At 32.2% G+C, this 25,892-nt stretch overlaps 1 protein-coding gene across 1 annotated transcript in view; it reads right to left on the bottom strand.

The window, feature by feature from the left end:
• Positions 1-4,978: 4,978 nt before the first annotated feature.
• LOC138310141 (cardioacceleratory peptide receptor-like) overlaps positions 4,979-25,892 on the bottom strand; it is a 55,436-nt gene continuing 34,522 nt past the window's right edge. The window contains exons 3-7 of the mRNA XM_069251268.1: positions 16,886-17,083; positions 15,583-15,728; positions 7,841-7,994; positions 6,552-6,680; positions 4,979-6,194 (exon numbers count right to left, since the gene is read on the bottom strand). Coding sequence (XP_069107369.1) covers positions 5,956-6,194; positions 6,552-6,680; positions 7,841-7,994; positions 15,583-15,728; positions 16,886-17,083 — 866 coding nt within the window. The 3' untranslated portion in view covers positions 4,979-5,955. The remainder of the gene's footprint in view (positions 6,195-6,551; positions 6,681-7,840; positions 7,995-15,582; positions 15,729-16,885; positions 17,084-25,892) is intronic.

Consider the following 25,892-nt stretch of genomic DNA (forward strand, 5'->3'; position numbering starts at 1 on the left):
AGAAATTTCAAGCTAATGCTTCACCTTTACTCGTAATATATAATTAATTAGCTAGGAAAGCAATATCATTTATTTTCATCTAATGACAGAACAGTTTATATTGATTGATATAGTGAATAAGCTGGAATTTAATTGGGGATTTTTTACTTTTTCTATTTTTTATTCCAATAGCTCCACGCTTTCGGTTTTTGTACACCTTTATTTTTTTGTATTTGCAAACAACACCATAGTAAGTGGAAAACGGGAAGTTTACCATTTCAAGGTCAAATCTTGCGTAGTTGGTCATTTTTTGGTCAACATAGCATATGACACCATGCTGTTCACTTGATAAAACATAAAAAACAGAATATTCAACTTGGGATGCATCTTTTCTGTTGCCTAAGCTGCATCGTAAGCCTAATATTTGTTCTGATTACTTTGCTTTCTACATCCGTTGCTACTCTTGGCACGAAGTTGGAAGCAATTCTAAGGTAACACATTCGTGAAATTTTATATGAAAAAAAAAAACACAAATCTACAAAATTCAATCATACAACACTGACAGCTTCAGTTTCTGGCTCAATTTATGCATGTTATGTATCTGGGGAAAACAAATAAACAATGAAATATGTTGAATTGAAAACTAAGCATTGTTTCATCTACCTTATTATGCATTTAGAACGAATGATATATATTACAGACAAAATAGACTTGTTATAGGACGACGCATGGATACACATATACATGATAAGAAAGCGACACCTTACCTCACCGCCAGGTCTCCGGACACTGGCCTCTGGTCAGCGTGTCAGCCACATGGACAAACATTTGATTATTTTTAGCAGTCTACCTGGCCTAGTTATATCTAAGAGACAGGTGGAGAGATAGTTATATAATCTATCTCACGGATGAAACTGGACCTGACGTGTTACATCAAACATCTTATTACAAGTAAAATTTGTATGAAACCTATGTCAGCTACAAACCAACAAATAATAATGTGAAAAATGTTAATTTAACAAAAGTAATATTTTTACAGTATGCCATATGTTCCAGAATGATACATGTCCTCCAACTTAACAATAACCTGATAGTATTGTTCATTATTATACACTTACTAATACATCACATGATAATTACTAGGAATGTAATTGGATAACAGCCGTGGTCTATTTTGCGACCATTCTCTGTCACTCTTGACTACGGGAGACTATACCTGATTACGGGAACTATACCAAAGTATAGTTCTCCGGTATAGTTCCCCGGGAATGAGCACCAAATATATGACGTCATTTTGAATGTCATGTGACGTACTAAATATATTATGGCCCTTTCCCTCGAGAACAATTCTCCTATAGTGTTGTCTGGCGAGGTATATTTCCCGAAAGAAGACGAGGAGAACAGGTCCCTCTGGAAAGGGCCATAATAGAATAATGTATAAAATTACTCACTAGATCTAGACAAGAACTGATAGACGTAGCACACAACAAGTGCTACGTCACAACATATGTGACACACAAGAAGTGCTACTTCACAACATGTCTCATGACCTTTGACCTGTTTGTGCTGACTACAGGGCCAAGTTTCATGAACATTCCTTCCCTATAAGAAATTCCTTAACTTAAATTTCCCTATAGAAAATAATACAAAAAAATAAGGAAAAAAAGTATAGCATGCCCTTATTTTATTGACGACAAGTTTATTTTTTTTATTAAGCAATGATAGTCATATTTTTGACATTCATAATGCGCACCATGATAGATAAGAATTGATTAAACACATTTTAGTGTAGATCAACGTAACATATTTGATGGTATGTGTTCTAGCAAAACTGTGATATTTGTGTACATATTCATACGTTCTCTGTTTACATAATATAATGTTATTTGTTTACATAATAATATATTCTTTGTTTACATAATAATATGTTATATGTAAACATAGTAATATGTCATTTGTTTACATAATAATATGTTATTTGTTTACATAACTGTATGTTATTTTTTACATAATAATATGTTATTTGCTTACATAATTATATATTTACATTCTGAGTGTTTCGTCACTATATGAATCAACCAACTGACAAAAGCAAACATTTGCCTATAAAAACACCATGAATACACTATGAATACAACGATTTACGTGCATCGATCAGCTGATTTCAAACATTACGCCAGCTTCATATCATTAAAAATAGTCCCCCACAATATGTTAATGTATATTCTTTAATGTTTTGTTTCTTGATAAAGAATCACCAAAGGTTAACTTTAATAAGTCAGTCAAAACTTATTTTTTTCTATATTTCTTGTTTATCGTTTGTCATTTGCAAAACTTGGTCGACCGGAAGGCGGAAGCTTGGAAACGCGACGTTGTGGAACGACTTTGTCATCCAGCTATTCTATGAATCTCCTTTCTCGTCGTATATGGGTGTGATATTTTTAAATATAACATAATAACCTTTCAATATTATTTTATTTCAATTAATTATTCTTATTTAAATATATGGATTGAATGTATTTTTCTGTTTCACACAGCGGCTATGAATAGCAGAAAATATCTACATATCTCCCGAGGAGCGCTAACGTTTACATAATAATACATTCTTTGTTTACATAATAATATGTTTTTGTAAACATAATAATATGTTATTTGTTTACATAATAATATTTTATTTGTTAACATAATAATAAGTTATTTATAAACATAATTATATGTTATTTGTATACATAATTATATGTTATTTGTTCACATAATATGTTTTTTGTTTACAAAATGATATGTTTTTTGTTAAGATGCTCCACCGCTGACAAATGATTTTTTTTCACTATCAAAAACAGGAGCAGACGATTTGGTATTTTTCTTCAGTTACAAAAGTTACTCACTTCACACCATTACCACCATTGAAAAGTTTGAGCTTCTAATTTTACTTAAAGTTTAAAATATAAAAATAATTAATTGCATCCCGAAAAAATTCCCTGGCACTATATCCTATATGGAATGAATTACTGATTGCGCATGCACCAAAAGCAAAACAAATTATTTCATATTATGTTTTATGTTAATTAGACATACATATACACGATTAAACACCAATTATTGTTCAAATGATGAGTATCATTTATGCTCTGTCGGGGTGGAGCATTTTTAACATAATAGTATGTTTTTGTATACATGATTATTTGTTATTTGTTCACATAATAATATGTTTTTGTTTACATAATAATTTGCTATTTGTTTACATAATAACATGTTATTTGTTTACATAATTATGTGTTATCTGTTTACATAATAATATGTTATTTGTATACATAATTATGTGTTATTTGTTTAGATAACGATATGTTATCGATGAGTTTTCCTCTGGTTTTGTTATTAATTGTTTACATAAAATCATTTAGATATATTATATTAAACACATATTGAGTAAATATCGTATGCATGCACATACTCTTTGCATGGAGTCCGGACGCTACAATAACATTCAACGAGACAAGAGAGCACGCACTGTTTGTAATACTAATGATATTGAAGACTAATACTATTACAGAAATTCAAGGGTAAAAATGTTTAACTTTTAAGTAAGTTACAAGCTTCATGTAAAAAAAAACTCCTAATGGGTGAGCAGTTGGAAAATATATATGTGTGTGTAAATATACATTGTATAAACATGCTAAGTTGTATAAGTAGTTGAATGTTAATTATTCTCTGCCATCTGTTATGAGTTACTATTAAATGCTAATTTTGTTCTTTATGAACTTGTACAACCTATATGATGTGTTGCATTTGGTGAATACAAAAAATACACCTTGAAACTGAATATAGTTTATGGAAATATGAACGATTAAGTATTAAGTAAAAATATTCTTGTTTGTGAAGTATACACCTGTTCATATGTTACTCTTCAGATTAAAAATGTCTACAGTATAATGTCATTCATCATGTTACAATGTTTTATTATTGATATAGACATATGATATATATATTTATGATATTCCAGTAATGATTACTTTACTATTATTCCGGCCCTATCTATGTTAGGCGGATGAAGTCTACTCATATCGTTGTCCTTATATAACGGTCACACTTCGATATCAATATCTGGTCACGTGATGGAGACTGGCCGTTTATTTACTTGATAGAGATAGACTATCGCCGATGAAGAAACCATGCAAGCGGACTATATCATAGATATACTATCGTCATTGAAGTCACGATATAAGTGAACTATTTACACCAAACCGGGTTATCACTTGCGAGACGAACGTATCGAGACCACCAAACAGGGCACATGCATCTGCCACGGAATACCTATATTAATCCGGCCGGAGATATCTGCTCATATATGAGAATATGTTAAAGTTATGGCGATTTATGAAAACAAAAATGGTTCTATGTTCTAGTTTAGCTGTATTTCGTGGTGTTTACGCTCCATTTGTTTGCTTTGGTTTTGTTGGGTTTAACAGACAAGGTCGTTTAAGGACGGTCTCCTATGTCTTGAATATGTTGTGGTGTGCTGATGTTTGTATGTTTTGCGAGGCTTCGGTAACGAAAACGTAAAGCGTATTTTTATCTTGCGGTCCTTCATTCTTGTGTGATTTATATGACATTGGGACTTTTTTGCATGTCTGTATATAAAATGAACCTTACTTGAGTAATAAATATGTAAAGCCACACTGCCTTTCTGAAACAAAGCGGACTAAATCATAGATAATGTGAGGTTACGTCACAAAACGAATGCAAGATTAACAGCTGAATCTTTATGTAATAGTGAAGATTCATCTCGTTGTTTTGTCGTCAGTGGTAGTCAACTATCGCCCGGTAATTAGGACGACGACGTGAAACATAACACGACCAGCGTTATGAAAATTAGCATTTGATTTATTTCAATTTTTAATTAATTTTTTTTTCAGAAGGTGACGATAAATGTAGTTTTTAGATAAGCTCTACAAAATTGTCAATCTTCTATTACACAACAATTTTGAAAATAAACGCCGTTTAAAGAAATGACATGTGATTTGTGACAGTAATAAATATGAAAAAAGACAGAAATAAGAAGTAAAAAACAGCATAAGTATCCGTTCATGATTTTAATGAAATAATATTCATACAATTGATTCGTCTGTTTGTCCCTCGCGATTTATTCTACGTAAAGCATACTGATAATACTGCCAATATACATTACATACAGGTATGCTTATTTAATTATATATCAACAATGGTAATAAGTATACCTGACTAAGGTGTGCGCCATTGTTATCAACCCGAACAAGCAAGATAATGCATGATGGGTAAAATCCGTCATAACCTTGTGAAAACCACTTCCGACCTGTCAGCTAATCATTACAGTTCGAGTTACCACATACTGCCACGTAATATAATGGCTTTTGGTATCATTCTGCCAAACAATATTCATGGTTGAATCAAACCAGTGTCATTGTCACAGAGCATAACTGCAAGTCAGACGACAACCACTGAAAACACCACAAAACATGATGTACACAATGCATCATATCTTGTGAATGAAATCATCTCTCACATCCTTATTCCATGTACCAGAATGCCACTCGATTCTCTTATACAAAAGCTTTTCTGATCTATCACAGTTACTTCCCTTGGCGATATGCATATGATAAGAAGCACTGATGACCAGAATACCCAAAAGCGTTGTGGAAGTAATTGTATGATTTTTTTACATTACCCAACGTACCATCTGGGTGTTGAATTCATTACCGTCTGTAGATACCACATCAGATAGCCAGGACATCTTCATATCTACGATCGTGTCGCTGGTTTGGAATTCAAATATTTTGTTTTGCCGTCCATGAGGGCTCCTGATACAATAAATCTCGCGTTTTGCAAATGCGCTTTAAAAAAATCACAGTAACCATGTACTCTCTGGGCGTGGAACTCGTTAGCGTCTGTAGATAAGACAGTACAATAACTATAATACCATATAAGGCAATATTACGGTCCTTATACATGACTCCGTGTTGCACTTGTAATCGGTGAACCGTTATGGTGTTTGTTCTTTAAGAATTTTTTGTACATTTTGCTGTTGAACAACATATAAATAATTGGGTTGGCGGCACTGTTGAGTGGAGCTAGGCTCTGTATAAATGTGCTCACAGCGATCATTTCGTTTGTCCTGGGTATGTGACCATATACATCCAGTAAGTCATATACAAAATACGGACTCCAACATAACACGAACGCTGAAAGAAACGAAATGAAAACAATTTCTATCCTTTCTAATTTTGAATAATTAGTTACATTTTAAAAAGACACAATGTCGTTTCAAGAAAATGCTTCACTTTTAAAAGTAATTGCCAAAACTTTTGAAAATAACTCGTAGATATTTTTATACCCAATTATAATTCAATAAGAATATTTTAAGTTTTGCCATTCAATTGAGTAAATAAGTTGCAGTAATGTTGTTTGAATAACATCAACGAATATAGATTGAAACCATATTTTATTACTGATGGAAAAAGGAACCTACTCATTTAGGATAAACTCCAAACTCATAACCTAATTTAACGCTATGATGGTATTACATTGTTGTAACTTACCCAACACAATAACGAATGTCATTTTGATGGTTTTGATTTTAGCTTTGGGGATAAGACCCCGTGAACTGACGTTACACTCCGTCCAGTGGACCCGCTTTCTCTGGTCGGAGGGGGAATGAGATGTAGCATCTGTAATCATATAACAACAATTATTTTACACCCAACATTTCATCGCGGTTTGTTTTATTTTCTGGTCGCTGGTCGTTGTTTCTTCTCCGGGTAATCAGCCTTTCCTAAACCAATAAATACAATTGAAATGTCCTTACATGACTCTGGCTGGTAATAAGACCTTAAAGCAATCAATCCAAAGTTATTCTCCAGAGCATCCTATTAATATTATGATTTATATAACCACCGTGGTTATTTGAATAATGTCTATCAATAAGTGTTTTTTTTTACTTATTTAGGTCGATATCAAAGTTTGCCTGAATCTGTTTATGTAAGCATGGTGAATTTATGCATATATTATTTCTGACATTGGTAGTAAGATTAAACATATATTAAATAATATCGAATCTGTCTTGTCTTTATCACTGTCGTCATATCCAGCCGTAAGCTATGTTAAAGCGAAATGCGCCTTACTTCATTGTCAACATAGTGTCGGCTGTACATCAATGGAGACCCAATAACATTATCTTATCGTATACAGAGGTTGTCGCACATAGACCATTCAGTTTCGTTGTAACATAGTTAACGGCTGGATATAACGACTGAGATAGTAACCAATGCAGGATCGAGGATAGTGCTATCAGGGATTACTTTGTTTACCAACAATAGGTTTAACATTTCATCAAAATCAATAACTTATGTATAATGTCTTCAAACGATATTAACTGTCTTATAGATATATGATAATGGCGTAAATGTAACATTAAATTATGATGTATCATCAACTTATTTCTGAACACAACAATTTTTTCTCTTACTAACTAAACTAGTATTGTATTACAATTTGAAAGTTACATCTAAAACCGTGCTATTCCTTATAGTGGATGGGCTAAGCATAACAATCGTTTTAAGTTTGAAGAAAACATGAAACGTCTTTACTGTATATCTCCTTTAGGACATACTATTGTAGAAGCACACCAAAACACCACGACTCCTGGTGGCCGCCATATTAGTTTTCAAAATGGCCCCCAAAAGCTTCTTCTTTCAGCCTAATCTCAGGTTCTGTAGCAGCTAGGTCTAGAATTGAACGCTCTACACCCATACTTTTGATACTTAGGAATATTATAGGTGTGTCGAAATTTAGGACCAGGTGAACGAATCTATAAATTCTATGTACCCACCTTTGGAAACGATCCGCGTTTGTTCGCTGCTGTTGGCGGTATTCAGCGAGAGGCTTGATCTCCTCCAAATGACGATGACGATGAAAATGTAGCAGAAGGCGATGATAAGGGCTGGTATGATGAGTAGCAGAATGGCTATCAATGTAATATATACCTGGCAATAGAAAGGGAATTCGTAATAAGTAGTAATTTACAACATAACAGATTTATTTTTGGTTTAATTACGTGCTTATAACAGCTAAGGTCATTTAATGACGGCCTATCATGAGCGCAATATGTTGACGCATGTAAATGGCTGTGTGATGTGGGAGGCTGCGTTATATCCTTGTTGAGTCTCCTTGTGATAGTGGAACTCTTGCCTCCTTGTTATTGCTATCTCAAGTATCCAACGAAGACATCAAACAAGTACACCACAACATGTCTCGTTATACTGACAACGGACAAACCAGTCGTCCCACTATCTGAGTGCTGAGCGCTAAGCAGGAGCAGAACTACAAATTATTTCCCTGTATGATAAGAGTTGCAGTGCAGTCTTATCAATTATATCGTTCTGAATCCGCCAGACCTGTTAAGTCACCTAAACAGAATGTTTATTTTAATGTATCAGGTTTGAAATTGATTGTTTTGTCAAGTATATATTTTCTTTCACGTAAATGTCGAAAACAATAACCGGATTGATAAACAAAACCTACGAATTCCTGTCAATATCTCTCTACACATTTCATGGTTAAACATTATGTCCCATCAATTCCATTTCCATTAGCCATTCCATTGATTAATAACAATATGTAGAAGTCCTTGTTTAGAAATGCATACCTTTTTGTAAAGTCTATATCTAAATGCATGTCAACACGAAATATATATCCGGATTTTAACAGAAATGGCATTTCTTTTATTACAACAACGCTTGTGGTGCAAAACGTACAGCGGAAGTAATATTAAGAAATACATTTTATGTTCATTTTATATAAAACACACACAATACCAAGATATATAAGATGGCATTAAGCAAATATCATTGACATCATGCAAAGTGTATCTAATGCTCTAATAGTTGTCTTTTCCACTAGGTGTCTTGGTAGTCACGCTACATGTGACAAGATGGTAATGAATGCAACTTCAACGCCGAATCAAAATACAGATATTAGGTGCGTTCTCATTGATTTGCCTAACGTCAAACAAGAGCAAGTGTTGTGTCGATTAAGGACACACTCCCACCGACACAATATTCACAAATGAATTTCTTTGACTCGAACTCATGAGTGTTTACGTTGACGTATTTTGTTGGTCTGGTCTATAGGTTTCATTATATATTCTAAGATAAGAAAACCTTAAACCCAAAACGAGGTAACAGAAAATAGTACAGTAATTCTGTTGGTATCGATTAACCGACTTTATAATACAGTGGTATTATTTTGTATCTTGGAAGACTGTAGCAGGAATGAATTGGGTCGGTCAGCAACGACTTGCTAGTTCAATCGGTAGAGCATTCAAGTGATCGGAGATCCTGGGTCTGTCTGGTCATTATTTTGTCTTCTCTTTACTCACGCTGGTATAGTGGGATTGGGCTGGGCCGGTCATCTGTGATCAAATGGATCTGTCGGTAGAGCACCCAGTTTGTGTTCGGAGGTCCATGGTTTGAGTCCCAATTTGACCGCTACATCTTCTCCTCTCCTGTTACAAGACTCGTATATTCTTGTTTTGTTCGCGTGTGATAGTGAGACTTGTAACGTCGCTTCTGATTGGCGTAGTTATTTCATAGGAAAAAAGTCACAAAATGAATATATGATTTTAAGGTATTAGGCCTATCTTTAGTAAATTTATACTGTACAGTTGATTATGTTCGCCGTATGAAAAGATAACGATTTTTGATAATGTAAGATAGTTTAATAATCACTAAGCGAATTTTCGAGTGTTGATGCTATGTATGTTAAAACTTTATCTAATCATCATCATTTCATGGATTATATTTTCCGGCCACAATAATGTCTCAATATCTCGAAAATACCATGCCGTAAAAAGTATCGGTTCCAAGTCAGTTAAAGCATGGAAATTTTATAAGTCAAATTAGAAATAAATAAATGTTATTTCCTGAAATTATCGACAAACACAAATCCTACACAATAGATAAAACAGTGAGACTCTCATAATTGACACGATTCCTTTGTTTGTTTGTTTGTTTGATTTTTTAACGTCCTATTAACAGCCATGTAAGGACGCCCTCCCATGTATGCAGTGTGTAGCATGAGTGAAGTGCAAGGTGCGTGTTTTTGGAGACTGCGGTGTATTCGTGTTGTGTCTTCTTGTATAGTGGAACTGTTGCCCTTTTTATAGTGCTATATCACTGAGGCATGCCGCCGAAGACACCAAGCAACACACCCCATCCCGTCACATTATACTGACAACGGGCGTTATTTACGTCATCTACGTAATCCTGTGTTTACCCTTGGTAACAGCATTTCTTGATTATAGATAATTCTCATGCCTCGCTTAAAAGTGACAATATCGAAATCAGAATGCATCACCATTATCTTGACAAATGGTAAATAATATCGTCTTGCAATGTCTTTTTTATCAGGAAGCCTTCCGTGCCAATTCAGGCGTCAGTTTCCGACACCTAACTTATTGTTGGGAGAACCGATTTAACATTCATAACACTGTTCGTAACTCCAATATCTCTCATTCCAATCGACAAAAACGCTATTCGTTTCACTGCGTCGTTACAAAAAAGATAACAATATTGAAATGAACAGCACGTGATTGGATCGTCACCACCAGTAATAAACTCCTAACGAGACCACTCGACAGAAACAAAAGAGTTGATGAGTCGTCACGATCTGCGTAAACACTTCAAAGTAAATGTCAAAGCCTTTCCATATGTGCGGAAAGTCGGGATAGCCTAGGAGCTGACATGGTGGCACTGACCGACTAGAAGGCAAACAGGACAATTCAAATGCTGATATTAGATTCTATTAGTTACATATGGTATAGCCGATTATTTCCGTTGGATATCATTGGTGTGGTTTGGTTTGTAATATCTACGTCCTGTTAAAGGGACATGAACCTAAATAAACCATGTAAATCTGAGTAAAATACCTATTTAAGACGTGTCAGATACCTTACTAAGTAATATATATCAGTTATTGTGCAAATATGTCAAATAACATAATTATAATGGAAAATCCATCTTTCTGTATTTTGAACCGGCCCGGTCGAATTTTGTAACGATAGTATATTTGTGTTTAACTTTAGTGACCTCCCACAATGCACTGCAAAATTAAATGCATGTAAACAAAATGGTGGGTCAAAAACGTGGGTGAAGCGAACACAAACGAATTCCTATACAAAACAGTGTACGTCAAGAGTCCGTTACGTGCGCGATTGGGAAAGTAGGTAAATATAAATGGATCGCTGAAATGCAAGAGACGGGAGCAACTCCCCACTTTATACTTGCGTGATGTACATATATGCAATTAGTCAGGAACCTCCCTTCGCGGTGCCCTGTATAATGAAAAGTCTCGTTTGACTTTTGACTTATCATTCTTACGCTAAATACAAATTGTTTTATAACAAATATGGCTTAAACTTCATTTTGTCAACCATCGTAAATAAGAAAATAATCTCAAAATGTGGAAAACTAATATTCCTTGTCATGTCAGCAATTTTGTTATTCATTATAAATTCGCTTTCGGCCAGCTTTCGTTTTGTGTTCCAAAAATAGAAGATGACGGTCTATTTTTATCATTTTTGAGGTAGGTATTCCCCACGTTTTCCTGTCGTTTTATATAACCAATCATTGTAATAAAATATTCAATAAACATCTGAAAACCATATCTGAGCATACAGAACAAATTATTTAAGGTTCATGTCCCTTTAACAGCCAGGGTTATGTAAGGACGGGCTCCCATGTATGTGGTGTTTTGCCTGTGTAAAGTGCAATGTGTTTTCGTGTTGTGTCTTCTTGTAAAACGGGCCTATTACCCTATTTATAGTTCTATATCACTGAAGTATGTTGAGTATAAATATCAGCAGAACCATCAAAGCATGTCCCCATACCAAATAGCCAGGTTTAAATATTTCTTTTAAAAAAAACATATATAAAATAGGGAAAATTGATATCGATGACTGATGATGAGGTAACATCACCAAACATTGGCAAAATTTCGACGATATTAACTGTGGAGATTTATTTCGCTGTTTTGTCGTTTTCCGAAGCGATAGTCAAATACTGCACGGTATTAAAGTTATATGTGCTGTAAATGGGCGATATTTTTGACATGCTATTTTTTCATCATTAATTCATTAAAAACCATAAGGTTTGATTAATAAAGCTGTAAAAATCATTCAAATGGTTCCAGATGACTTATAAACGTTAGTAATAACACAGAATTTTGTACTGAAAAATTGTTGTTTTTATGCCTTAAATATGTTTAAATGAAGACATACATACCAGCAGAAGTCACTTTCTAATTACTAAAAACATTTAAAAATTATGTAATGAAATTGTAGACCACGATTTGGCTTCATGGTTTCACCGTATGTACTCATTTCACTTCACTATTGATGTAAATAAACGATTTTTGGCAGTATTTTCAGCTCTTATTTGTACATGTAAAATTTAATCTTTGCATTGAAAGCACTGTAATTTTCAAAAAGTTGGTAAGTTTTGGTGATGAATAACATATTAAAAGCTCATCTTGATTCGTGAGTATGAAAAATAAGGCACATATAACTTTAAGGATAACGACGGGAAACATAGGACGACCCGCGTTATGAAAATTGGCATTTTGTTTGTTTTAATTAAACGATTCAGAAGATGATGTTTAAATTTGATATTAACGGTAAGTTAGTAACTTTTGTGACTCTAAAAAATTATCGATCTCATTTTACATTCCAATTTTAAAAATTAAAAGCCATTTCGGAAAGGAAGTGGGCCTTTAAAGCCATATAGCGAAAATTAAAAACCTCTAAAATATCGTTTTCTGTTTAGAAATAAAAATCACCAAAAAATGGTAACCTGCGAGAAAAATCGGCTATACGGCACGGTAATTGTGTATTAAACATAAAGCTGTGAATAATGATTATAGCCTTTTAGTTTGTGTCGATAATAATAATGATTATAACTACTATCAATCATAAATATACAATAATGATCTACACGGGGGCGAATCCACATCAAAGAAACCATCTTGTTACAATCGATTTTATTATCTTCAAATTTTCACTATCAACATCATTAACCTAATATTATATTGTAATCTTGACTCCAGTTCTTTCTGTCATTCATTGTCACGGATTCTACTTAATTTGTTTTTTTCTTGATTACCCAAAATACACTGAATCCTCTAGCCACTTGAGGCGAATGGTTACTTCCCACGCGGAAATTTCTGCCGTTTCAACTAATTGATTAACATCGTTTTTGACAATCATCATAAAGCTCCCTAGGAGCAACCTTTCGGCTTCAATCATAGAAGATTTAATTGCATTCGATGTTTTTTCTAATATTTTTTTCCTTTCCTTTTATTGTATTTTATATTCTCATTTATATTCAGTGGTCGTATGTTTGTTTTGTGTATATAAAATTGATAATTCGACGGTCGTTTTGTCCACACGGATAACATTACCTCTTTACCCAATGTAAAATAATTATATTGTCACTGTCACGTGGTTGTCGGGTAGGTAAGAATTCCCGACATATTACCACAACTCCACCTCTAGGTCGCGAGTTCGAATTCCGTGTGACAGCTTTTCCAGGTACAGACCGATTGTCGGTGGTTTTTCTTCGGTTATTCCCGGTTTCCACTACCAACACACCTGGCACGTCATTACATGACCTTGGTTGTTAATAGGATATATGAATAAACAATAAATCACCATCACGTCCTGTTTCAATTGCATTTCGATTACATGAATGTCAAGATTGCCCCTAGAGCAAGTCCTAGAGTTTAACTCCAAACCTACTTCTGCTTAACCGCCAGAGTTTAAAATTTAAAAGACCTCTCCTGGGTTGTTTCCAGTCAAATAAGACCTGTCATTTAATTGATTGTCATAGCAAATGAAATTATTGTAAATCTTTTCCAACAGTTTCTCAGGTTTATATAAACATGCCACTAGACGTGTGAAATATAGTTATAATGCGAATGGTTTCCATGTCCATTGAGTGGTTCTTTCCTCTCTGCTCGTCAACCATCTTATCTGTCTTTCCATTGTTGACATCATCGGAATCCAATCTTTTATTTTTCGCATTTTGCGCGACAAATACAGAAACTCGCTCAATGTTCAGATAAATTCCTTTCTCTCCAAATTGAGCAAACCTTTCGTTTTCCTTGTCATTTTTGTATATTATGTTTAGCAATACAAAGACCTCAATTAGATAGTCTACACAACAGTTGTTTGTATTTCACTTTGAATATTTATAGGGAAAAAAAAGAGAAAATTGCTGCATGACTATATAAACGCCAAATAAAGATGTCAGCATCGCATGCTAGATACATGTACTTGATATTGCTAGTGTCAGACTGTATTCGCTCTATATACGGATAAATACCCGGGGTTTATTTGCCCTGTACACCGGTTGACATAATTATAAAGATGGAAAAGGTATTTTGATATTGACTTAAGTTACAATGCGTGGTATACGCATACCGGATATTTCTTTCTTGTCTCAAATGTCAGAGATATTAAAGATGCTCCACCGCTGACAAATGGTATTTTTCTCAATATCAAAACCAGCAGCTGACAATGGAGTATTTTTCTTCAGTTACAAAAGTTACATACTTTACACCATTACCACCATTGGAAAGTTTGAGCTTCTAATTCTACTTAAAAATTTAAAAGTTAAAAATATAAAAAATGATTAATTGCATCCCGAAAAAATTCCGTGCCACTATATCCTATATGGAATGAAGTGCTGATTGCGCATGCACCAAAGGCAAAATGAATAATTTTAAATTATTTTTTGTGTCAGTTAGACATATATATATATACGATTAAACACCAATTATTGTTCAAATGATGAATATCATTTATGCTCTGTCGGCGGTGAGCATCTTTAAACAAAATGTGTCACTAAAATTGAGTTACACGTGTGGTACATATACCGGGTATTTCTTTATGCAAAGACATACAAAAATACATATTTTGTTTTGTGTTTTTGTTATATTTTTTATTCTCTTTTATTATCTTAAGATATTATGTTTGCTGTCGATTTGCTTATTTTATGTTGTTTGTGTTGTTGTATATTTACATTTTAGATTTAGTAGCTGCATTTAGATTAAGTGTTCGAATAAAATAAATCTCTGTTTTTTTCAATATTATAAGATTGTTGGAACAGCCGGTCGATTGATGGAATCCAAGAAGAGCTGGCTTCAATTTGGCGGGAAATATTGTCAAATTCAGAGAGTACACAAAATATAGTTTCACTATAAACTTCATCTTTTTTCATCCGATTTATACAATATTAATTAAATGTTTTATTTTCTGATATATAATTTAATATTTACATTTTATTCATACTTGCATTATACTGAAGATTTGTCAATACAGATACAATAGGCCTTATCGAATGCGCTTTCACACTACTTGCGGAAGTCAGTGGTCCGGTGTGTGTATTCTTGCGTAGCAACCACTGCGACTACGCAAGTGTAAATGATTTCGCAGTCGGTAAGGTTATGTAGTAAAACGGAAATGAAAATATTTTGGTTATAAATACAAATAAATTTAGAAAAAAGGAAAACGTTTACCTTCCACATCCATGGCTCGGGTAGCTGCATCCAGCACTGCGGCATGTGTCCGTCCACCAGTTGTAGGTTGTAGGACAGTAACATTGGGATAGAGAAAATCACAGCACATGACCAGTTTAACCCAATCAGGATACGGCATCGCCGGGCTGTTGTTATGGTAACAATAGGTAAAATATATTCATTTATATAATATAGTCGAACCCCAATCAAAGTATTGCTGATCTACCTACCATTATTCACGCATTATAATGTATAAGTGAGATATCACGTAACTTTTTATCGATGAAACACGACATAGTTGCAGATAATCAAGAGACTTCATTTTGAAAATAAATGTTGATAAAATAATTATTTAAAAAATTGCATTAAACATGAGCATATCAAGATATTTTCATTCAGTCTTTCAAACTTACGATAAATTTTAACAAGACTTTCTGATAACGGCAGCAAAACAAACAAGCTTCTATTTTTATGTTTTGTAGTTTACTGGTGTGTTAACTGCAATTTTATGTCATGTTGAAATATCTGTGAAAACAAGTGCACCCCTAAACAATAAAAAAGAATAATAATTCCTCATATTTACATTTCAACCGACCATTTCTGTTAATTTTAATGTTCCTATAAATCAACAATATAACATTGACGTAACAGCTCGTTGATTTACGGGATCCTTGAACAGCTGACTTCAATTCAGCAGGAAATATTGTCGTGTTCAGAGAGTAAGCAAAACGCAACACAATAACTTTTTTCATTACTTATTTTTTAATGGTTCTTACATTTTATTTCATGGTGTATTATTTAAGATTTTCATTACATTCATACTGCTTGCAGTCAGTGTTCATTAGATTTGGTAATAACCTTTTTCAACAGACCTTGTTTACCAAATTATTTTTCAAGTCTAACTACTCAATTGAATTTCGAGAATCAAATCAATATGGCTCTACTGTAACTATATTCGAGATATTCACGCGATAATTCATTTCCACGTCGAGTTCATTTTTTTTAATTATTTAATAAGATATAAATTGGCTATATGCAGTTTAAATCGACAAGTGTGTCAATCGTAATGGACTTTCTCTCAATAAGTTGTTTAGTTTGATTTACATATATTGTGTATGTAAAAAAAATGGATTACACACAAAATTACTGTATGCACGAATTATTTCCCAGATATAAAAAATAAAAGCTTAAAAGGAAATATCTTGATCCTGAATTTATTTAATCGACAATTTGATAAAAATCATTGTGACATGAACTATTGTATACGCGTATATAAAGTTGTTTAATTCAGTAATTTACGTACTTTTTCCTCTCATGCTCATTGGCCTCGCTATGGCATCCAGACGGTCGATACTTAAGGCGACCAGGGCGTACGTAGAGCCGTAAGTACCAACTGCCTGGATAAACTTGATGAGCTTACAACCGATGTTACCGGCATACCATTGTATCGTCAACTTCCATATAATGTCGGTCAGCACAAAGAAAAAGGCAACCAGCAAATCTGAAACAAAATTAAAAAGGATAACCTCAGTCATTTATAAACGGAAAAAAAGAAACCAATAAACACAATTAAAAGCAGTTTGGTTGGGTATGTTAAGTGAACAGGGATATCTCAACCAGAGTGAAACATTATGGCTTGTCAACCCGAGGCATGACGATTGTTGATGGTCAAAATCTTTTACGGAAGCAGATATATTCCTGTCCACTTGACAGATCCATGCTTGATTCTTTTTTCCCATACTTAATTGGGTCGAATTGGAACAAGCGTACAGACAAATTTTGTTGGACGAATTTTCTTGATGTAAGTAAAAGAGCCGGAATGTCTGTATTAGAATATGGCCAACATTTTAGTACTGCTACAGGCATATGACGGCACCATCATGAGCTCAATGAAAAAAACTATTACCCTACTGTGAGGATAACACAACTCATCTAATTAGGTTCAACGAGGTAAAAGGTAAGTAATAAATTATCTACAACCTGTTCTGCCACGTTTGAGAGGCCCAGAAATAAGGTGTCTGACACCTGATCAACCAGAACAACTACGACTAATGACTAGCTATAAAATGTTGAACACTTCAAACTTCCGGACACCACGATCTGTAGAGTGTCCGGCATGTCAACTAATGACTAAAAAGACATATTCACAGCACTTTTTTTTACCTACAATATTGAAGAAAATATTAATTAAGATAAAAGTATTTGAACTATTTAGATCAAATCTTGGATATGCTATTACTGACGAGTACTTTTGTGTTGAAATTTGCAAAATTATTTTAAAATATTAGTGTCGACAATCGTATATAATTTTCTCCTTAATCAGTACAATTTGGAGAGAAAATCTTTTTTATATGTTACGGTAACGAACAGGATTTCGTATACAAAATTGTAGTTACTGAAATATAAAAGGTCCACTGAAACAGTTTGGATTATTAAGGATGAGTTGTAATCGTTCTAATATATCACTCTTGGAAAGAACGTGGGTGCCCATATCCCAACAGATTCGTACAATTGAAAGGCGTGAACTGAACCGTCAGCAAATTAATGTATGATCAACGTCAGTCACCTTAACAATGGGATAAAATCAGCAAAAACACTAATGTGATTGTATTGTTATTGCCTCATTGACTGTCATATTTGTTTCCGACAGGAAGGTGTGCTAGCTTTGACGGGCGAGTTCATCACGTAAGGTGTATAAACATCAGACAGTCGATTCAACAGTTCATGCAGCAACATTTACACATTTGTATCCCTAATGAGCAGATATTGTGCATACTATTTTTTCAACTCATATTTTAATTGAGGTTGAGCCCATGTGACGCACAATTTCAAGAACATACATTAATTAAATATGCTCCACCGCTGACAAATAGGTTTTTTCGAAAAAAAAACAGGAGCAGACAAATTAGTATTTTTCTTCAGTAACAAAAGTTACTTACTTTACACAATTGAAAAGTTTGAGCTTCTAATTTTACTTCAAGATAAAAATATTAAAAATAATATAGTTTAGTCCCGAAAAAATAGTGGCACTATGTACTATATGGAATGAAGTACTGATTGCGCATGTACCAGAAGCAAAATAAATTATTTTATGCTATTTTTGTGTTAATTAGACATATATATACACGATTAAACACCAGTTATTGTTTAAGTGATGAGTATCGTTTTAGATCTGTCGGTGTTGGAGCATATATTATATATATCATGCCAATTAAATAACGATGAAACGCATTTATTTCTGTTCATTCCTGTTATTTGGTTTGATGGTATACTCCTAACAAAAAAACGATAAGTTGACCAACATGATTGATTCAACACGAACTCCTGCTGTCACCTGGCATACAGTGGGATGATGTGATTTAGTTTGTTTGAAACAATCCCAATAATTTACATTTTTTCATGGATATATAATGCACGGCCAGACCAGGGTTAGAACCCAGAACTCCCGAACTCTAGCCGTATACTCTACCGAATGGGGAACCTGATTGCCGGCGAACGTTACATTCTTCCCTCTCTATTTAGTTTTTCCCCGAAGACTCAATACACGAAGATTTCTACATCACCTTATCATGTATTTACCTAACTCAAAACAGGAGTGGTCAGATGCACCAAATATTGTAGTGTCAGGAAAATGCATTGCCAGACCTAGGTTTGAACCCGGGACCCACTTTATGGTCAATCGATTGAGCTATCTGGTTGCCGATGACTCAAGATTTCAATTCTTTCACTCAGACACATGAACATGTTTTACATAAGGACATAATTATATACATAGACATATACACGACAAGATGGATACAAAATCTATAATATACATAGACATATACATAACAAGATGGATACAAAATCTATAATATACATAGACATCTACATAACAAGATGGATACAAAATCTATAATATACATAGACATCTACATGACAAAATGGATACAAAATCTATAATATACATAGACATCTACATGACAAATGGATACAAAATCTATAATATACATAGACATCTACATAACAAGATGGATACAAAATCTATAATATACATAGACATCTACATAACAAGATGGATACAAAATCTATAATATACATAGACATCTACATGACAAGATGGATACAAAATCTATAATATACATAGACATCTACATGACAAAATGGATACAAAATCTATAATATACATAGACATCTACATGACAAGATGGATACAAAATCTATAATATACATAGACATCTACATGACAAGATGGATACAAAATCTATAATATATACATATGACATCTACAGACAAGATGGATACAAAAATCTATAATATACATAGACATCTACAGACAGATATACAAATCATATATACGACATCAATACAAGATGGATACAAAATCTATAATATACATAGACATCTACATAACAAGATGGATACAAAATCTATAATATACATAGACATCTACATGACAAGATGGATACAAAATCTATAATATACATAGACATCTACATGACAAGATGGATACAAAATCTATAATATACATAGACATCTACATGACAAGATGGATACAAAATCTATAATATACATAGACATCTACATGACAAGATGGATACAAAATCTATAATATACATAGACATCTACATGACAAGATGGATACAAAATCTATAATATACATAGACATCTACTGACAGATGATACAATCTAAATATACATAGACAATACATGACAAGATGGATACAAAATCTATAATATACATAGACATCTACAAGATGGATACAAATGACAAGATGGATACATAACAAAATCTGGATACAACTATATACATAGACATCTACATGACAAGATGGATACAAAATCTATAATATACATAGACATCTACATGACAAGATGGATACAAAATCTATAATATACATAGACATCTACATGACAAGATGGATACAAAATCTATAATATACATAGACATCTACATGACAAGATGGATACAAAATCTATAATATACATAGACATCTACATGACAAGATGGATACAAAATCTATAATATACATAGACATCTACATGACAAGATGGATACAAAATCTATAATATACATAGACATCTACAGACAAGATGGATACAAAATCTATAATATACATAGACATCTACATGACAAGATGGATACAAAATCTATAATATACATAGACATCTACATGACAAGATGGATACAAAATCTATAATATACATAGACATCTACATGACAAGATGGATACAAAATCTATAATATACATAGACATCTACATGACAAGATGGATACAAAATCTATAATATACATAGACATCTACATGACAAGATGGATACAAAATCTATAATATACATAGACATCTACATGACAAGATGGATACAAAATCTATAATATACATAGACATCTACATGACAAGATGGATACAAAATCTATAATATACATAGACATCTACATGACAAGATGGATACAAAATCTATAATATACATAGACATCTACATGACAAGATGGATACAAAATCTATAATATACATAGACATCTACATGACAAGATGGATACAAAATCTATAATATACATAGACATCTACATGACAAGATGGATACAAAATCTATAATATACATAGACATCTACATGACAAGATGGATACAAAATCTATAATATACATAGACATCTACATGACAAGATGGATACAAAATCTATAATATACATAGACATCTACGTGACAAGATGGATACAAAATCTATAATATACATAGACATCTACATGACAAGATGGATACAAAATCTATAATATACATAGACATCTACATGACAAGATGGATACAAAATCTATATAATATACATAGACATCTACATGACAAGATGGATACAAAATCTATAATATACATAGACATCTACATGACAAGATGGATACAAAATCTATAATATACATAGACATCTACGTGACAAGATGGATACAAAATCTATAATATACATAGACATCTACATAACAAGATGGATACAAAATCTATAATATACATAGACATCTACATGACAAGATGGATACAAAATCTATAATATACATAGACATATACATAACAAGATGGATACAAAATCTATAATATACATAGACATCTACATGACAAGATGGATACAAAATCTATAATATACATAGACATCTACATGACAAGATGGATACAAAATCTATAATATACATAGACATCTACATGACAAGATGGATACAAAATCTATAATATACATAGACATCTACATGACAAGATGGATACAAAATCTATAATATACATAGACATCTACATGACAAGATGGATACAAAATCTATAATATACATAGACATCTACATGACAAGATGGATACAAAATCTATAATATACATAGACATCTACGACAAGATGGATACAAAATCTATAATATACATAGACATCTACATGACAAGATGGATACAAAATCTATAATATACATAGACATCTACATGACAAGATGGATACAAAATCTATAATATACATAGACATCTACGTGACAAGATGGATACAAAATCTATAATATACATAGACATATACATAACAAGATGGATACAAAATCTATAATATACATAGACATCTACATGACAAGATGGATACAAAATCTATAATATACATAGACATCTACGTGACAAGATGGATACAAAATCTATAATATACATAGTCATCTACATGACAAGATGGATACAAAATCTATAATATACATAGACATCTACATGACAAGATGGATACAAAATCTATAATATACATAGACATCTACATGACAAGATGGATACAAAATCTATAATATACATAGACATCTACATGACAAGATGGATACAAAATCTATAATATACATAGACATCTACATGACAAGATGGATACAAAATCTATAATATACATAGACATCTACATGACAAGATGGATACAAAATCTATAATATACATATACATTACATCTACAGACAAGATGGATACAAAATCTATAATATACATAGACATCTACATGACAAGATGGATACAAAATCTATAATATACATAGACATCTACATGACAAGATGGATACAAAATCTATAATATACATAGACATCTACATGACAAGATGGATACAAAATCTATAATATACATAGACATCTACATGACAAGATGGATACAAAATCTATAATATACATAGACATCTACTGACAAGATGGATACAAAATCTATAATATACATAGACATCTACATGACAAGATGGATACAAAATCTATAATATACATAGACATCTACGTGACAAGATGGATACAAAATCTATAATATACATAGACATATACACGACAAGATGGATACAAAATCTATAATATACATAGACATCTACATGACAAGATGGATACAAAATCTATAATATACATAGACATCTACATGACAAGATGGATACAAAATCTATAATATACATAGACATCTACATGACAAGATGGATACAAAATCTATAATATACATAGACATCTACATGACAAGATGGATACAAAATCTATAATATACATAGACATCTACATGACAAGATGGATACAAAATCTATAATATACATAGACATATACATAACAAGATGGATACAAAATCTATAATATACATAGACATCTACATACAAGATGGATACAAAATCTATAATATACATAGACATCTACATGACAAGATGGATACAAAATCTATAATATACATAGACATCTACATGACAAGATGGATACAAAATCTATAATATACATAGACATCTACATGACAAGATGGATACAAAATCTATAATATACATAGACATCTACATGACAAGATGGATACAAAATCTATAATATACATAGACATCTACATGACAAGATGGATACAAAATCTATAATATACATAGACATCTACGTGACAAGATGGATACAAAATCTATAATATACATAGACATCTACATGACAAGATGGATACAAAATCTATAATATACATAGACATCTACATGACAAGATGGATACAAAATCTATAATATACATAGACATCTACATGACAAGATGGATACAAAATCTATAATATACATAGACATCTACATGACAAGATGGATACAAAATCTATAATATACATAGACATCTACATGACAAGATGGATACAAAATCTATAATATACATAGACATCTACATGACAAGATGGATACAAAATCTATAATATACATAGACATCTACATGACAAGATGGATACAAAATCTATAATATACATAGACATCTACATGACAAGATGGATACAAAATCTATAATATACATAGACATCTACATGACAAGATGGATACAAAATCTATAATATACATAGACATCTACATGACAAGATGGATACAAAATCTATAATATACATAGACATCTACATGACAAGATGGATACAAAATCTATAATATACATAGACATCTACATGACAAGATGGATACAAAATCTATAATATACATAGACATCTACATGACAAGATGGATACAAAATCTATAATATACATAGACATCTACATGACAAGATGGATACAAAATCTATAATATACATAGACATCTACATGACAAGATGGATACAAAATCTATAATATACATAGACATCTACATGACAAGATGGATACAAAATCTATAATATACATATACAGAGATAAAACATCTACATAGAATCTACAGATGGATACAAAATCTATAATATACATAGACATCTACATGACAAGATGGATACAAAATCTATAATATACATAGACATCTACGTGACAAGATGGATACAAAATCTATAATATACATAGACATCTACATGACAAGATGGATACAAAATCTATAATATACATAGACATCTACATGACAAGATGGATACAAAATCTATAATATACATAGACATCTACATGACAAGATGGATACAAAATCTATAATATACATAGACATCTACATGACAAGATGGATACAAAATCTATAATATACATAGACATCTACATGACAAGATGGATACAAAATCTATAATATACATAGACATCTACGTGACAAGATGGATACAAAATCTATAATATACATAGACATCTACATGACAAGATGGATACAAAATCTATAATATACATAGACATCTACATGACAAGATGGATACAAAATCTATAATATACATAGACATCTACATGACAAGATGGATACAAAATCTATAATATACATAGACATCTACATGACAAGATGGATACAAAATCTATAATATACATAGACATCTACATGACAAGATGGATACAAAATCTATATATACATAGACATCTACATGACAAGATGGATACAAAATCTATAATATACATAGACATATACAGACAAGATGGATACAAAATCTATAATATACATAGACATCTACATGACAAGATGGATACAAAATCTATAATATACATAGACATCTACATGACAAGATGGATACAAAATCTATAATATACATAGACATCTACATGACAAGATGGATACAAAATCTATAATATACATAGTCATCTACATGACAAGATGGATACAAAATCTATAATATACATAGACATATACATGACAAGATGGATACAAAATCTATAATATACTATCTACATGACAAGATGGATACAAAATCTATAATATACATAGACATCTACATGACAAGATGGATACAAAATCTATAATATACATAGACATCTACATGACAAGATGGATACAAAATCTATAATATACATAGACATCTACATGACAAGATGGATACAAAATCTATAATATACATAGACATCTACATGACAAGATGGATACAAAATCTATAATATACATAGACATCTACATGACAAGATGGATACAAAATCTATAATATACATAGACATCTACATGACAAGATGGATACAAAATCTATAATATACATAGACATCTACGTGACAAGATGGATACAAAATCTATAATATACATAGACATCTACATGACAAGATGGATACAAAATCTATAATATACATAGACATATACATAACAAGATGAATACAAATAATGATATACATAGACATCTACGTGATAAGATGGATACAAAATCTATAATATACATCGACATCTACATGACAAGATGGATACAAAATCTATAATATACATAGACATCTACATGACAAGATGGATACAAAATCTATAATATACATAGACATATACATAACAAGATGGATACAAAATCTATAATATACATAGACATCTACGTGACAAGATGGATACAAAATCTATAATATACATAGACATCTACATGACAAGATGGATACAAAATCTATAATATACATAGACATCTACATGACAAGATGGATACAAAATCTATATATATACATAGACATCTACATGACAAGATGGATACAAAATCTATAATATACATAGACATCTA

The sequence above is a fragment of the Argopecten irradians genome, chromosome 16 (genome assembly GCF_041381155.1).
Source record: "Argopecten irradians isolate NY chromosome 16, Ai_NY, whole genome shotgun sequence".
Taxonomy (NCBI): Eukaryota; Metazoa; Mollusca; class Bivalvia; order Pectinida; family Pectinidae; genus Argopecten; species Argopecten irradians.